We start from the raw sequence: 17,897 nt of genomic DNA, 5'->3' as shown, positions 1-17,897 counted from the left end.
CAGCATAAAGTGGAATGTATCAGAATCATCTAACTCGGACACAGGCTTCTTCTTGACTGATTTAAATTATTTATGCCAGTTGTGGGGAGGGATATAATCCACTAAAATGGTATGGATACTTTAAATCTTTTTTGAAGAAGCCAGTGTCCAAATTAGATGACTAACAATAGAGTTAGTGAAGAACTATTTCACCTGCAGAATGATGACTTTAATACTCCTATTTACAAATGATTAAATTATGAGAAGTTTACTTAAAATAAATAACAAAACCCCCTGCCCTGATATGATATTTACTCGTTTTTATCAGTGCATGAATGAAACGATCTTATTATTTATTAACTTTATATTTAACAAAATCTTTGAATCCGGCTATTTTCCTACAAAGTAGTGGAACAGCATTATCTGTCCTGTATATAAATGCGGTGACAAGACGATCCAAACAATTACCGAGGTATCTTCTTTATTGATAATCAATGCAATGTCTTGACTGGTATATTGAATACTTGTATACACACGTGAGCAGAAGACAATGGGCAGATATTTGAATCATAAGGGTTTAGTACATACTCTAAATACTCTAAGTACAACAATTTTATTTATTTAGGCTTTAGCTAGAAAATGTCTTTAAAAGAAAAGATAGGTTTTATTGACTTTTTGTCTATTTTAGAAAAGATTTTGATAAAGTAATACGACTATATGGTCTTAAACCAAGTAATAGATAAAAACGAAAACCAATACGTGATGTAAAATCAAACAAATACTTTACTTTTCTAGAATACAAAGTGAAAATATAATAAGAACTTACGGTATTGCGAACTGAATCCTAAAGGGCCTAAATTGTAATGACGTGCAATCAGTCTTTGGTTGAATAACAGTAATACAATACTAGTAGTCCTTGCTTGAATTTATATTTCCAGTGAAAAATAATTTGAACAAATACACTCCAGCCCAAATCAAATACTGAACACAAATTATTCTCCTTCAAGTTCCTACAGGACAAATAAATAATTTTTCCAGTAAACAATATTGTATAAAAACTAGGGCACAAAGAATAACCCTGATGAGGGCCAAAAGTTCATTTCTAGAACAATTTAAGTTATAATTAGATTCTGTTACTGAAGAACATGATAAACATAATTTCCTTGACTCAGACTAGCATTATAATATTTAACCTACACTCACAGAGAAATATAAACTAGTATTGGTTGTTTATAGAATAAAACAATCAATGAATCTGGCCAGGTAGAAAAATGAAATTGATTTTGGATACATAACACCTCCCTTCAAAGAAAAAGAAATTGAAAAGTTACATAAAAAATCTTATGAATAACAAAGTGTACATGAAACAATATAATATTTTTATACACGTTGCAGTGCATCTTCTATTAAATTTATATTTTCCCTTGATTTGGCTGTTTTTCATGTTAGCAAATAATCACTAAATACAATAAGCGGGGAGAAGCTGAATTAATATACACTTCAAAGTGGTACAAACCCAATATCAAAGCCAAACCGTCCTTATAGATTTATCTGGTGCTTATTTAATTTCTTGGAAAAATAGCACACTGGATGATCTACGCCATTTTTGTCTCTTGAATTAATACCCCACAATCCCCAACATCACTTGCACCAAAAGACATTTTAAATGATTGACCGAAATTTGGAGCTGAAAGACAGGTGCACTCTTATGCCTGTCCTTTAAGTTATCCAATGTCTCCTGACATTTTTCTGACCAATGAAACATGCTTTTATTACTCAACAAATTGGTTAGGAGTCCATCAAGTATGGAAACATTGGAGCGAAATTCCCGTTAAATCATTACCCATCAAATACTGAATTTCTTTTTTAAACTGTTCATTCTATATGGATGCTGTTTCACATGTGTGAAATCGACATTTTCAAATAATAGCCGTTTTAGTTTATTCTTTTCTCGTGGCTGCAGATGTGAAAGTTTCTGGTCCAGGTTATTCATAATTTCTAAATTCCGAAGATTGGTTACACCAAAGTTATTAGTCTTGCATCGCTTAAATCGTCACAGTGTGGGACATGTACAATTAAAATGATTGCATGATTACCCTGGCTATCTCTATCACGCTTAAATCGTCACAGTGTGGGACATGTACAACTAAACTGATTGCATGATTACCCTGGCTATCTCTATCAACATACTGCTTTAACATATTGATATGGCAGAGATGGTATTGTTTTCGCCCCCCCCCCCCGAGTATTAACGATATAATTTAAATCACTTTCTTTTCAGCTATGTAAGGATCATAACACTAAGCCTGAAAAGGATTCTGATGTAAAGGCAACATAGTTAATCATATCACGTGACTCAAAACCCCTCCCCTTTATATTTATGTCATATCTTAATTTCGTTAATTTTCACAATTTCATATTTAAATTTTTTTTTTAATGAAATCGTTCTAAAGCTTCCTGGCTTTCAGGCTGATATGCAGAAGACTTGAACTGATGGATGACGAATTCATGCATAACTTGCTAGAAAATCAATACGGTGGCCTAGTGGTTAGAGCGTCCGCCTCGGATGCGGGAGTTCGGGGGTTCGATAACTTGCTGGAAAATTCCAGACATAAAATTTAACCCCTAATCAGACAGAACAGATTTGGGCAGGCCAATTTGTGTAACAGAATTTATCAAAGTGTTACTATGGTTTAAGTTGTTGGGATTGCCTCGAAATCTTGTGGACGCACACATTATGGTGAACAAGAAGTGGTTACCTGGCTTGGTCTGAGATAAGGAACCAACACAGTCTACCGTTATTCTGCCAAAAGCTTCGTCTAGTGCAGGAATATGTTGCAGATGAGCCTTTGGTATCTTCTGGCTGGGTTTTTTCTACCATTTGATAAACGTGTCAAGATCTACAGTATTTGCAAATATCACTTAATATTTAGCCAATTAACATGATTAAAGATCTTGTGCTAAGACTTACTGGTCTCTAAATGACTAGCCAAAAGCTTGTCATGGGCCAGACTTACAAAATTTCCTCTCTATTTGACTTAGGATCTATAAATGACTAGTCAAAAGGCTGTCATGGGCCAGACTGACGAAATTTCCTCTCTATTTGACTTAGGATCTATAAATGACTAGCCAAAAGCCTGTCATGGGCTAGACTGACGAAATTCCTCTCTATTTGACTTAGGATCTCTAAATGACTAGCCAAAAGCCTGTCATGGGCTAGACTGACGAAATTTCCTCTCTATTTGACTTAGGATCTCTAAATGACTAGCCAAAAGCCTGTCATGGGCTAGACTGACGAAATTTCCTCTCTATTTGACTTAGGATCTCTAAATGACTAGCCAAAAGCCTGTCATGGGCTAGACTGACGAAATTTCCTCTCTATTTGACTTAGGATCTCTAAATGACTAGCCAAAAGCCTGTCATGGGCTAGACTGACGAAATTTCCACTCTATTTGACTTAGGAACAACAATTTAATTGCTCACTGACCACTCGTCACCAGCAGGTACCTCAGGAGGTCTCCATTTTCTGATAAGGACCCCATTTAAAACAAAATAACAAATAGGTACTTCTGTGGCTTTAGTTTCGCTAACAGCCCACTAAAACAAACAGAAGTTCTCGGGATTTTCTTTTTGTTCGACGATAAGTGATTTCCGCTGGTCACCCTGATTATAAAAAGAGTATCATTATGATCAATACCGTTTGATTTATCACTCAATAGGGATCTCATCAGCAATAAAGTGTCAGCTAATAAGTAATTTAAGAACTAAGTTACAATAGTCCAGTCTTGAAAGTACTAATGAACATACAAGTGTTTTAGTGGCATCAACTGAAAGATATTTGCGAATGGAGCTGATGCGTCTCAGCTCTAGATATTCAGCCTTGCATATGTTTATGACATATTGGTGCAATATGAGAGTACTGTCCAGAGTAACACCTAGGTTTCGTACTGACTGTGAATTTAATGTTGGTGTTGCTGATACTTATTGTTTGAGGTAAAGGATGTAAATGAGAAAGCCTTTGTGTTGTAATCAGAATGGCCTCAGTTTTATCATCATTCATATGTAGCTTGTTACATGTCATCCATGATTTCACATCAGAAATGCACCTCTCTACACCTTGGATGGTAGCATCAGCTTCAGTTGGGTGGCTAGATTTGTATATTTGGGTGTCGTTAGCGTGCAATCGGTGAGACACTGGATGATGATCTATGACACTTGAGAGCGGCTGAGTGTATAAAATGAAGACTGATGCCCCAGTGCTAGACATCACTATAAACTATAAAATTCCTAATCACACACACACACACACACACACACACACACTAACTAGTGACAATGGTAAAATAGTAAATATTTTAATAGATATGTATAGAAACCTGAAAAGCTGTGTCCGAACACCTAAAGGCTTAACTAGCTACTTCGAATAAGTGTGTGATTTGGATTTTTAAAGTAGCTTTAACAATTTGTCAGTCATATCGCTACGATATCTGCAGTGTGGCAGTTGATTATGATGCCTAGCACTGGGGCATCATGCCGCAGACATATAGCATGATGTCCCACCCAGTCACATTACCCTGACACCAGGCCGACCAGTCGTAACACTAACCCCATAATGATGAGCGCCTAGCGAGGGAGCTGTTAGTAAAATATTATAAAAGTCTTTGGTATGACTTACGTCGAATGTACATTAGGTACAAGACAAAGCTGTGTTTTGGGCCCTATCGCTTTTTGTCTTCAGCTTTTATCAATGACTGATTACACAGCTGAAGCTCGAACGCAACAGAGGTGTATTTATCGCAGAAGATGTTGATGATATTTGTGCAATATTTTACGCTGTTGTTAATTGCACTGATACAGTAATGCTCATTCAGGACCAAATATATCGAACGTTTCTGCGATAAAACTGGCGTGATGATCAATCTCGATCAAACTAGTCATTGTTTTCAGAAATGGGGGATATCCCGAGCGAAAGGTAGTTGGGTTTCTCAGAGACACGTATTGAGTGTACGCATTACTACCAGTATATTGGTCTATTTTTCACCCCAACGTTGGTGTGTACAAATAGCCAAGCAGACACTAGCGGCTCCGGCAAACAAATCAACTTCAGGGATTTTGAATTATTCAAAACTATTTGGTTGCTTGAGCGTAGAGAATGCTTTTAAAAGTTTTTAATCTTTGATAAAACCAATTGCTTGCTATGGGTCAGAAATTTGGGGATATGAATTTAGTAGAGATATTGAAATTGTGCAATGAAGCTTTTGCAAACAGTATTTAGGCGATTCGAAACCTACCAATAATTCGATTGTGTTGGGGGAGTGCAGAAGATACCCATTTTGTACCTCGTATTTCTTTTTTGCGATGTATTAAATACTGGCTGTAGGTTGTGAGAATTCCTTTAACTCGCTACCCACACCAATGCTATTTAATTCACAAAAAGATGATTTCCTCTGGCATCTTTATACCTATTTTACACACACACTCATACCAAAACCAACAGCTTCAGAAGACTGCTACGGCAGTGAAAACCCCATTTGAATCGCCTCAGCCGATCCTAAATTATCGTAAAACTTTTCCTTATGCTTACACTATGGGAAATGACAAAACTCTATTTTCCTCCAAAACCAATGGAACGATTTTTATCAGCTATGTGCCCATTTCTTTCTCGGGATTGACGAGACATTTCCCACACAAAAAACCGTACTCAAGTTGCTCTGTCCGTTCGTATGTTATCGCCAGAAAATGTCGCTAATAATAAACTAAAGGGAAATGACAATAATCCATTTTTCTCCCCAGTCGCTAAGGCAGTATTCATCTGCTGGGTACCAAAACATCTGGCTTGAAGAGACACGTATTTCAGTGAAACCTCAGCCGAAATTCACTGTCTGTTCGTCGGCAATCTTAAGACAAGTGACATCCCACCCCATTACCATTATCAAGTCACAAAACTCCACTTTTCACCAAACCCCTGGACCGATTTTCACCATGTAGGTTCCATGACATGGGACTGAGACGGGCACGTCTTCTGTAAAACCTCCATTGAAATCGCACTGTCCGTCCATCTGCAGTGTCAAGGAATGTAACCCTCGAAATTCCCATCACAGTCACAAAGCTCCACTTTCCTCCCAAACCCATGGACCGATTTCCACGATTTATGTACTAAAACATTGGCCGGAATCGGACACGTCTTCCAGTGAAAATCTCACTGAAATCCGTTCCTCCACAATCTCAAGAAAAGTGCCCAAACCCCTTGACCGATTTTCACCATATAGATCCCAAGACATTGACCAGAATCGGGCACTTCTTCTAGTAGAACCCCATTGGTATAAATACTGCAACTGCCCAGGACAGAGTTCTCATACCGATATATCACCATTTCATACCGATATATCACCATTTCATACCGATATATCACCATTTCATACAAGAGAGAAGATGAATCATATAATTTGTCTTTCTTTACTCCTAATATATAAAGCATTACGTAATAAAATAAATTCCAGTCAAAATAGTAAATGGTGCGTTGAACGTTTTTGAGGGTCTGTTTGTTTCGATTGGTTTTATTTTGTTATTTTCTAATGTTTCCGTTTTTGTAATGTATTTCTATGCAGGAAAAAACAAACAGCGGAAGAAGTTGTCACCAGAGAGATAATCTTTGTGCTAACAAGTTCTGCTTCGATATTTCTTCTAAAGTTTTGTATGCAGAATAATACGATTGGAGAACATTTCAATTCCTTCACATTGCAAGATCTGTTGGAACCAAACGTAAGCCATATAAACAACATACCTATTTTAGTAGAACCATATTATCTATTTTGTGCTAACATTGATACATTTCATTGCTTTCAACGTTATCTAATTTGTGTTAAAATTGATACATTTCAATGCTTTTTAAAACTATCTGATATCAAAGTTCCGCCTATCAATCCTTTCACTTGGACAGTTTTACAGTAACGTAACCTTAATTAGAATAAATATGGCACAAGATACTGTGTTCAGTTTAATTATGGTGTTAAATTTGTGGTGGACATTCCATGTCAGTCTTCACCATATTTAGTAAATGTTCTCTTTATTTTTAAACAATTGTTTTTATAAAAAATATCTTAAGTGTAATTTTTATCAGTAAAATACAAATACAAAAACTAATTATTACGCGACATTTATAATAAAAAAATTGACATCATCGATGCAAACCTACCTACGCATAATACTAGCATCAACTTTGTGTTCATTTAGTTATTAATGAGGATTACAATAAAATAAATCTGTATTGTTAAAAGCCAATAAAATCATAATTATATCTGTACAAGCTACTCTAAATTTAGATGAGACAATATAATTAATATAATTATTCGAAATAGATTATACGACACACTAATTATAGTGCTTCCTAATGTCAGAATCTATCCGTTTGTATGTAATCATTTCATTATTTGATTTCGTTTTCATGGCATGATCGTCATTATTTCCCATATTTATCGACAATCTCTAAATTTTAGTACGATTCAGAACGTGATGTTCGGCCTTTCATTCTTAATGTCGACAGAGCTTGAAATTTTCAAATCAAGTGGTCTCTTTAAAACCTTATTATATTGGTTTCAAAGCATCTGCTGTACGCGAGCTCCAAATTATAGATTGAGAGAATCACAGAATTGCTCTAGGATTCACTGAGGAGCTAAAATGTCTGAAATTAAACTTCTTTTTATCTATATCAGTCTTTATCTGTCCATATTTTAATTAAAATTGTCATACGATGTTGCTTTGCTTCATTTAAACACAGGCCAAAGCTATTGACGTCATTCAACAATGTTGGAAGGGTTCGTTTGCCATATTTGGTACTTCTGATGGAATTCTAGTCCTTCTGGACATCGTACCAAAGAAATTAAGGTAGATTAATTACTTTCATTTATAGCTGGGGTACCTTAACATATAAAAATGTGAATACGGAGTCATATTTCTGACGGTAGACAAACACGAGTGTCATATACGAAAATACCGAGTCATATTTCTGACGGTACACAAACACGAGTGCTATATACAAGAATACGGAGTCATATTTATGGCTGTAGATAAACACGAGTGTCATATACGAGAATACGGAGTCATATTTCTGACGGTAGACACACACAAGTGTCATATACGTGAATACGAAGCCATATTTCTGACGGTAGACAAACACGAGAGACATATACGAGAGTACGGAGTCATATTTTTGACGGTAGACAAACACGAGTGTCATATACGAGAATACGGAGTCATATTTATGGCGGTAGACAAATACGAATGTCATATATGATAATACGGAGTCATATTTCTGACGGTAGACAAACACGAGTGTCATATACGAGAATACGGAGTCATATTTATGGCGGTAGACAAATACGAATGTCATATACGATAATATGTAGTCATATTTCTGACGGTAGACAAATACGGAGTCATATTTCTGACGGTAGACAAACACGAGTGTCATAAACAATAATACGGAGTCATATTTCGGACGGTACTGTCAAACTGAATATATGTTTTTTTTTTAAATTGAAGTAAAAATAAATAAGATTGGATACAACATACAGCATGCCATTCATTACATCTGGAGTATTTATTTCCATAATAAATTTAATAGTAGTGAAGTGGGATACCCTAGCGACAATGGAAATTATCATTACAGACCCCCTTGGGACAATCTGGCGACAATGGAAAATTAACATGGAGAAAAATCGTGGGACAATCTGGCGACAAGGGAAATTAACATGGAGAAAAAATCGTGGGACTGTTGAGCGACAAGGGAAATTAACATGGAGAAAAATCGTGGGACTGTTGAGCGACAAGGGAAATTGAACATAGGATTTTTGTTTTAAAAAAAAAAAAATTTTTTTAAAAAAAGGGGTAGGCAATTCAAAGACTATCTCTTTTCGAGAAATATGGCTGGCCCTGAAAAGGGCCTTTGGGTTTTCTTCTAATTTCTTCTTTTCCTCCACCAAGTTCTTATTTTATCTCCTACACTCTTTCTCTTCTTTTTTTTCTTCTCCTCTTCTTTCTTCTCTTCCTCCTCTTCTTTCTTCTTCTTTTCATTTTCTTCTTCTTTTTCAATTTTTTCGTTCCAATTGCGTATTCTTATTCTTTCCTCTTCATCCTCCTTCTCCTCCTTGATCTCTTTCATGACACCACTAATCTTGTCCTTTGCTTTCCTTAAGTTATTAATTTCCATCTTCACACGATGGGGACTATAGGAATAGTGGTCTTCAACCAGTCTTAATAGCATCTGTTCCATTATTCCTAAGTTGTCTAAAACGTCTTGCAAGGTTTGTAATTTGTCCATTTGGTTTGACGCCATCTTCTTTGTATTCTTTGCAGAATGGTTTGAACAACGAACACTGTGGGTTCTTATACGAAAAGCGCGAACGTGAAGGAAAACATCCCCCTAAAACATAAAATGGATCTTACCTAGATCATGACCCAACAACGCGCGGACGTGAAGGAAAACATCCCCCTACTTTCTCATTTCATATAATAAAACCCTAACTTTACTCTTCACATACGCTAAGAAACCCATAATCTACTATTCACACAAACATACCTGAGCTCTTACAAACACAAACACACAAACACACAAACGCATACCCTCACACTATCTTAAAAAAGAGTTAGTGTTTATATACACACTACTCTACCTACACACATTGGCAAATCTATCGTTATTTCTTTTCTAGAGTATTGGGTAGCCCTGAAAAGGGCTGTTTTTGTTTGGAACTTCATGGACACCTGGTTAATGGTGGCACCTTCCAGGCCTGGCACCACATACACATCTTATCCCCCAGTTACTTTTTACCTTTTGGGGGGAGAGAGCAGAGGCAGGATATGTCGCTTCAGAATCCCAATTTTCACTCTCTGGGATTCTGAAATTTTTTCTTCTCTCCTTTTCCTCCTCCTCTTCTTTATATCTTCTCTCCTCCTCTTCTTTTTTTCTTCTTTCCTCCTCTCTTATCCTTCCCTCCTCGACAATGGCTTCAGCGGCCAGTTCATTTAATATGCGCCTGGCATATTCCAGATGCACATGAAGTTCTAACAGTTTCTCCAGTCTCGTGTTCATTTTTGGTGTTGATCAATCAACAAGGGTAGCTGGACTGCCCAACGAGTTTCAATTTATACTGAAAGCGCGGACGTGAAGGAAAACATCCCCCTAAAAACATAAAATTCATCTTACCTAGATCATTAACCAGAACAACGCGGACCTAAAAGAAACACTCACTCACTTTTTTATGCTACCCATCACTTCAATAGACTATCCACATACTCAAAGCAATCCAATCTAACCCAAAATATACACCTCAAACAGCCCAAAAAACAAACATCATTTTAATCTACTATCCACACCAACCTACTTTATCACTTACAATCACAATCACACAAACACATACCCTCAAAATTTTTAAGAAAGAGTTAGTGTTTATTTTCACACTACTCTACCTACACACATTGGCAAATTAATAGTTATTTCTTTTCTAGAGTATTGGGTAGCCCTGAAAAGGGCTGTTTTTTGTTTTGCTATGGCATTCTTTTTTTTAGTTTCTAAGAATGCGATGTCCTCTGAGGATAGACTTTCTGGCAATAGGTCTGCTTCTTCGGAAAGAGAAGAAGAATTCTTTGGTGTCGATACGACAATCGACAAAGCCTCTGTCAGCTTCAGGTTGTTGCTGCTGTTGTTGTTGCTGCTGTTGCTGCTGTCTCTGAAGTCTGTACTTCTCTGTCCATTCTTCTTTCTCCCTGTTCATTTCTTCTCTGAAGAGCTCTTCTATCAGGTCTTCAGTGATTTTTAACATTCTCACATTCTCTATTTCTTCTGGCTTCGGTATCAGACTGTGTCTGACCCTATGCAAATTCACGTAGGCTTCGTTGAGCTTAGCTAGTTTGGAGCACATCTTCTTAGGAGGATGAGTCGACAATGGATGGCTAGACTGGGAACAACCCGGTTCTTAAAGTTAAAGCGCGGACGTGAAGGAAAACATTCCCCACACGGTTTTCGAGCCGCAACGTTCATGAGAGGGATAGTAAGAAATGAAAGAGCATCAATCCAACATTCTTATAGCTAAACAAAAGACAAAGGCATTTTTTTCTAAACACAACATTTTTTATTCAAAAAATCACTTAACACTAAACAACAACATTTTTAACAATAATCCAACACTATAACATCAAACAATTTTTTTTCAAATCACAAACATTTTTTTCTTCAAATACAATCTACTTTAAACAAGGCTGACAACGTTGTGAATGAAATTGTGATTTCCACTGTTGGAAATCATTAGGCCATTGATGGACACTACGTTTCCTAGCTTGAGACAAAAGATAAGCATAATGGTCACAAAACCATCGATCTACTTTCACATCGTTTCTAGCAGAAGAACGAGGATCAAAATGAGTCACTAAATGTTCTAAGGAATAGCCCAGGCTGCGATGATGCAGAAAATACACACAATATTGTCCACACACCAAGGAATCTGTGCCTTGTAATTTCACGTTATTGAATCGGGTGGTTTGAGCATTTCTTCTCATAAAGTCGATGATATCGTCTTCCAAAGGGGGCAATCCGTACGAATCGAAATATTCCACACAGCCTTCTTGAGGAAAGTAGACGGCTACCCAGTGGGTTCCTGGGAGATGACTGTCGTCCGTGTTGATCACGTAAGCTTGATGGTCTTTAGGTTTGCGATGAGGGAGTTCATCTTTAGCACAGACGACAGGATTCCAAGAAGACGTATACGAACTGTGGTTCAAAAGGTAATAAAGTTCCCAGGTATCCATTGTTTTGTGTTTGTTTTCTTCTTCACAGGTAATAATACGTCGTCAATTCGATCCTGACTTTTTGCTTGAAAATGTCTGACGAATAAACGGTTATTCGTTCTGTTTCCTCACTCTGATTCAGGAGAGCTTCGATACGATGGATCTCTTGAGTGGTTAATGCTGGACAAGAATGTTCACGCAAGTCTTTATACCACTGGTGCAACACGTCTTTGTTCGAGATGAGACTCCAAGCTTCGTCCAGATACTCGTCCAATTTTTCTTCTTGACTTAACATCAGGCATTTATCGTGTTGAATTTGACTGGGATGATCGTTTTGACATCCATAGCAATTTTTCTTGATCAATTCCGTTATTTTGTCGACCAAGTGTTTGGCAAAACAGGAGACTAAATGGGCTTCTTGTTCTGGCCATCTCGACTTCATCATGATATCTTCTTCGTCTTTGTCTTGAGATTCTTCTCCTTCCACGGTCTCCTCACATTCCATCTCCAAAGTTTCTCCACTAGGTAAAGAGGGATAACAGTCTTCCATGGCTTTCTAATAATCTAGAATGACTTCTCTCAAACTGTTGATTTCTATGGTATTATCGAATTCTGCATACAGGATGACGTTCACTGTCGCTGGTAGTTTATCTGCAAACTGAAGTTCCACACGAATCTGGCCAGATTTTATAGGGTGGAAATGTCCCTCGTCGCTGCCTTGGTCTGGAGTGAAATCGAAAGCCCACAAAGCATAGCCTCCTGCATAATCGTCATACTCAATGCCGTGACTGGTGTTGGTTCCTAACTGACCGGTGGCTTCGTACAGGGACAAGTACGATCTCAAGTAATTTTTGTTGGCAAAGTCAGTTTCGAAAGGTCGGGTACACAAGGTCTTGCCATCACGACTGACTTCGACTTTCTTCACTAAAAAGTGTTGAAAGTTGAAAGGATTTTCTTTGAAGGCTCCGTTGAAGGCTGAATTCGTGACCATACCAAGGATCAAACGTTTGGGTAACTGTCCTTGGAACAGATGATCTTCGGTTATGGATTGCAGTCCAGCAGAAATGGTGAACGTTTTCACTTCCACACGTCGGATGGGATACTTGGCAGTCGTTCTGCTCAACGTTTGACTGATGTCGTTACCCACTTTGGGTAACACTTCTACGCGTCGTACGTACAGTTTGGCCTCTAAAATTGTGCTTTTAGGAAGCTTAGTAGGATCAGCAGCCATCAAATGGAAAGTGGTACTGCTGCGATTCAGTCTCAAGCGGACATTGACTCCGTTCAGCAAATATTTCTCTTGCAACCACATGTCCAAATGCAAACGATCCATCAGTTCTAAAATGTTCTTGTTTATGATTTTGTCTGCTCTTGCCTCAAAGCTGGAATTGGATGTATCTGTTTTTTCTAACTTGCCCGCTTCGTCAGCTACCCACAGCACACAGGCATTGAGATGACTATCCTTGGCATCTATTCCGTACGTCAAGAGATTTTCCAAGTAGGCACGGTAAGGGTATGTATCCATGCTGCTGCTGACTAGTTTGTTATTCAAGTACAAATCCACTGAGCTGAACAAGGAATGCATGAAATTGTTGACGGGACCTATTTCGTCATCGTCTTTTACTCCATTACCATCCTTATCTAGAACTTGGACTTTCAAGTACAAGTAACTGCTATTCAGATCGATGTAATCTTCGGGCTGTGCCTTGATTTCAAACTCGATGGGAGCGGAATCGGTCAGTGAGGAGACGGGATGAAATTCCACCCATTGGGATTCTTGCATGGTCATCATGGTAGGGGGCATGGCAAACAGATCCAGTTCCGTCTTGGAACAAGCGCAAGACTCTCGGTGCATCATTTTGTTCTGTGTTTCAATAATCGAAAACGTCTAAGTCTCGAACGGTTCTTCTTTTCTTGGCCTTTCTCGCTTGAAGTCTAGTGAAAGGGTGTTTTCTTCTTCGTCGTCTCTTTCTGCCTTGTCCTTGCTGAATGCTTGACTCGGTAGCGTGCAGGGCATTTATAGGTGTCTCTCGTCGGCCCAAAATGTCTTTGCTCGTTTGCAGCAAGACATTTTTGCCTGCCCTCATGAAGGCTTCTTTAGGGTTTTGTTTGTCGATGATGACATTTTGGAGAAATTCTTTGCCTTGTGTCAGTGCCGCATCTTTCAAGGCGTGCAATCCGCGTGTCACCATCTGTTTCAACACCGGGGCCACCGAACGAAAGGCCGATTTTAACATGTCTCCTAAACCGTGTCCTCGCTGTCGAATCACCCCTTGGTACACTGGATACATGACTTACTTACGAGTCGTGAGAGAACCGTTTTCGAAAATGGAGTTTCACCGTGACTTTTCCTTTGGTGAATGGAATATTTTGTCCCAAATCTCCTTTTATAGTAATGTTGACCGTGTCCAAATACGACTTGCTGACGGGTAAATAGTGAGGATGGACAAATTCGCGGTGGACGTGGTAAGTGTTTCCACCTTCCTCGTCAGCGTTTGTGGCAGAATCCACTTTGAAAGGAATGACACGCAGTAACGGCACGGAGGTGTGTCCCACCACGTTGTACTCCACCACATCGGAATACACGAAGATCAAATTCAGTCCCTGGTTCAGTTCTACCGGGAAACGAAAATACCTCGCAAAAGAGTCGTTGTCATGAATGACTGCTAATTCGGGGCTTTTTTTTTGTTCTCCCATCTTCCTCATCTCCGTGTCACCGCCCAATATGTCAAACAATTCAGGACAAAATAAGAAAGACATGAATTTTTTGGACCCCTCAGAAAATTTCATCAGAAAGCGACGAGCTATTTTGTGGTATTCCAGGGTGACACTTTTTTGGACATTACTCGAAGCTTTATGGAACACGCCATTAAACCTGGAGGCTATGGCGCTGACCAAATGATGACCACTGAAATAATAGCCTGGGAGAATGGACAAGTTGTAGGTCCACGTTTTAGTTTTCTCGTCATAGGTTTTATTGGTATATGTGCTACTAGTCTTATCCAACTCATCTTGCAATTGTTTGTCATGAACTTCCACCTTAAACCAATTTTGCTGGGCAGTGATGTTTTTGATTTGGGTTGGGTGAATCATTTCTACCAAAGCCACTTCCCAATGGGCTTCGTGATCTAAGGGGATGGCTTGAGGTAATTTGGCCGTGTAACAGCACAACGTGTTGTTGGGAAACACCTCCATGGAACTGTCACTGGGTAAGGTTAAGTAAAATTGGTTTTGGTGACTCATAATTCCAGAGTTCTGTGGCTGTCCGAGGGGTTAGTGGATGTCAGAGGCGTGTCTCCGCCCAAAATGGGGTTCTGGTTGTGGTTGTTGGAGTGGTGACTTGCACTGACACTGGACACAACGTTCCCGTTCGAGGAGAATTTCAGGGAGGGATTGGGAAGCAGGTAACCGATGCAACTGCTCAATAAAATGGTCCACAATTGTTTGTCTCCTTGTTGCAAACTCAAATTGGCGATGGCTGCCCCGATGACACAATACACCACGAAGATTTGGCAGAAAAAGACGATTTGCGTTTTAGGCACACGTTCTCCACACCACACCCACAAGGGTTGTTTTTGTAAATCTTGCACAGAAGAACTAGGGGAAGAAGGACTGGTCGACGTAGCTGCGTCTGATGTGTGAAAGGGCATGATGGTCACTTCTTCTTTTTATAGTCGATGACTTGCGAAGCGTCGATCCAAGAATCGAAACTGGGTGGATATCCTTTCCAACGTACTTTGACTTCTTTGACACGTCGTTTGCCCACTTTACGGGTTCTGCGTTCGAGAATGCTTTCGATGTCGTACACGTCGTCTTCTTTTTTGGTGACACGTTGTAACTCGGGCAAATAAAACGTTCCTTTGAGTACTTCTCCGTTCATGTCTTCCAATTTATAGACGGCAGGATGACGGCCATGTACTCGTCCAGTGACGCGAAACAATTCGGTCGTCCAGTTAGGTAAGTAACCTTTGTCGAAAGTGCGTTTGGTTTTGCCAATGCGCACCCAATCTCCTACGGTCAACTCTCCACTTTTCTTGGGGACAGCCCTCGTCGGGGACGTACCGAACAGACGCTCGAACACCAGCACTTCGTTGTCGGGAGTCACGTCTTGCGGGGCACGTCCGATGCTTCGATGGTAAGATTGGTTGTACGCTTGCACCAGGTGCGGTAAGATGTCGATGTACTTCAGAGTGTGGTGATGCGTAAAATATTTCCACATGCGTTCTTTCAAAGTGCGTTGAAAACGTTCCACGATGCTGGCTTTGGTTTCGGGATTCTCGGTGGTAAAAAAATGAATGTCACGTTTCTTTAATTCTTTTTGGAAAGCTTGGTTCAGAAATTCGGTGCCTTTGTCCGTTTGCCATCGAAGAGGGCGACGACCGCTTTGTTTCAACACCCGTTGCAGGGCTCGCACTAACTCGCTGCTCGATTTGGAAGTCAAGGGCACGACCCAGGCAAATTTGGAAAAGACGTCGATGACACAAAACAAATATTTGTAACCACGATTGTAGCTGGCCAAATGAGAGACATCGGCTAAATCGGCTTGCCATTGATGATCGATGCCTTCCACTCGGGTGCGACTTCTGACAAACTTGCGTCGAATGGGTTTGTGCAAAGTGTAGGTAGCTTGTTCTTGTAACCATCGTTGCACTTGAGGTAAACGGAGACTTTTCAGTTGCGTTTTGGCAGCACGATACAATTTTTGAACTCCTGCGTAACCTGCAGGATGCGAGGGATCGTAGTAAATGCTAGCTAAGACTTTTTCCATTTTTTTTGTGTTGATTGGTGTGTTAATAAGGCACCCACTCTTGGAAGAGGCTACTCTTTTTCTCTTGGGGTATTTTCTTGGATTGCAAGGCTTTGCGTGTGCGACCGGCAATAGGTGTCGAAGAGGAGGAGGATGTCTGAGCGGGGGATATCGGTTCTTGTTTCACTTCTGTCTTCACTTCTGTCTTCACCTTCTTTTTCTCTTGTGAGGAAGAAGGGGTGGCCATCATCTTTTTAATCCATCCAATTCTGGAGGTAGGTGGTGTTGTTAACTTGCGTACTTTTTCTGGTGGAGTTTGAAACCCTTCTTCTTCTTCTTCTTTTCCTTTTTCTGTCTTGGTCACGGGTACTGGTGGTACTGGTACTGGTACTGGTGATGGTGCTGGACTTTTCATCAAGGTCTTAAAATCTTTCAGAGTGGGTAGAGCTGTTTCGTCTAAAGCTTTCTGGTGAAAGAGTTGCAGTCGTTGCAAGAGTTGACCGTACTTTTGCGATTTTTCTGTTTCGGACAAATCTTGGCGATCCAGCAAGGATTGCAATTCGTGTTGTAACTGGGACATCTCGCTCAAATTGGGATTGGGAGGTAAATGCGGGGTGCGTTGTTCTTGCCACCGATGGTATTCCATCCATCGTTTGTAAGGCACTAAAGCTAGTTTTCGTCCTTCCATGGGGTTGTCAGGGGTGAATTCTGAGATCTTGGGACTTCCGAAGGCCTTTTTATCTTGCTCCCACCAGTCCTCCCAACATGGTTCCCAAGACTCCTTTCAGTATGGGGCCTAACAAGAGAGGTAAAATGCCTCCACGTTGGACCAACATCTTCTTTTTTTGACGAATGGGAATTTTCTTTTGAACCATTTTCCGAAGAACGTGACGATGTTTGCCTAAGCATTGTTTCTGGTGTTTGGACAAAGGGATCGTGCCTTTCAAAACGTTCAAACAACATTCGCACACGGTATCGATGACCTCTTTGGAGGCCGTTTGAATGAGTTTTTTTCGTAGGGGTGGAGAAGCTTTGGACAGGACAGATAACAGGTCCCCATGTTTGGCTAAACGTGGTGGTAGTCCTTTCCTTTTCTTTCCTTGGGGTTTTCTGGAGGGTGACATCTTTGAGTCTTTAGGAGCACCTAAAAACACTGATACCCTACTCGGTCACAGGCCTTTTTTATACTGGAACGCGTCGCCACTGATTGTCTTTACGTTTTATCAGTTTGAGGACAGGCATGACACGTCGTGCAGGGGTACGTAACGGACTAAATCGAGCCAGTTCTTGCTTGGACAAATCCAGTAAACTTTGTAACATGCCCGATCTTTCTTGAACTTTGATTTTGGGAGAAGGTACTTTGTGAGCAGCAACCACTGCCGCTAAATTG

The 17,897-nt window shown here is 39.7% G+C and overlaps 1 protein-coding gene across 2 annotated transcripts in view; it reads left to right on the top strand.

The window, feature by feature from the left end:
* LOC149795663 (WD repeat-containing protein 11-like) overlaps window positions 1–17,897 on the top strand; it is a 208,123-nt gene that overhangs the window by 113,034 nt on the left and 77,192 nt on the right. For both annotated transcript variants that reach the window (XM_089964120.1, XM_089964121.1), the window contains exons 17-18: window positions 6,588–6,741; window positions 7,757–7,863. In XM_089964120.1, the coding sequence (XP_089820246.1) occupies window positions 6,588–6,741; window positions 7,757–7,863 (261 nt within the window). The remainder of the gene's footprint in view (window positions 1–6,587; window positions 6,742–7,756; window positions 7,864–17,897) is intronic.

This window comes from Sinohyriopsis cumingii, chromosome 7 (assembly GCF_028554795.1).
Source record: "Sinohyriopsis cumingii isolate HCF-2022 chromosome 7, ASM2855479v2, whole genome shotgun sequence".
In the NCBI taxonomy this organism is placed as follows: domain Eukaryota; kingdom Metazoa; phylum Mollusca; class Bivalvia; order Unionida; family Unionidae; genus Sinohyriopsis; species Sinohyriopsis cumingii.
This window is presented reverse-complemented; position numbering and strand designations above follow the sequence as displayed.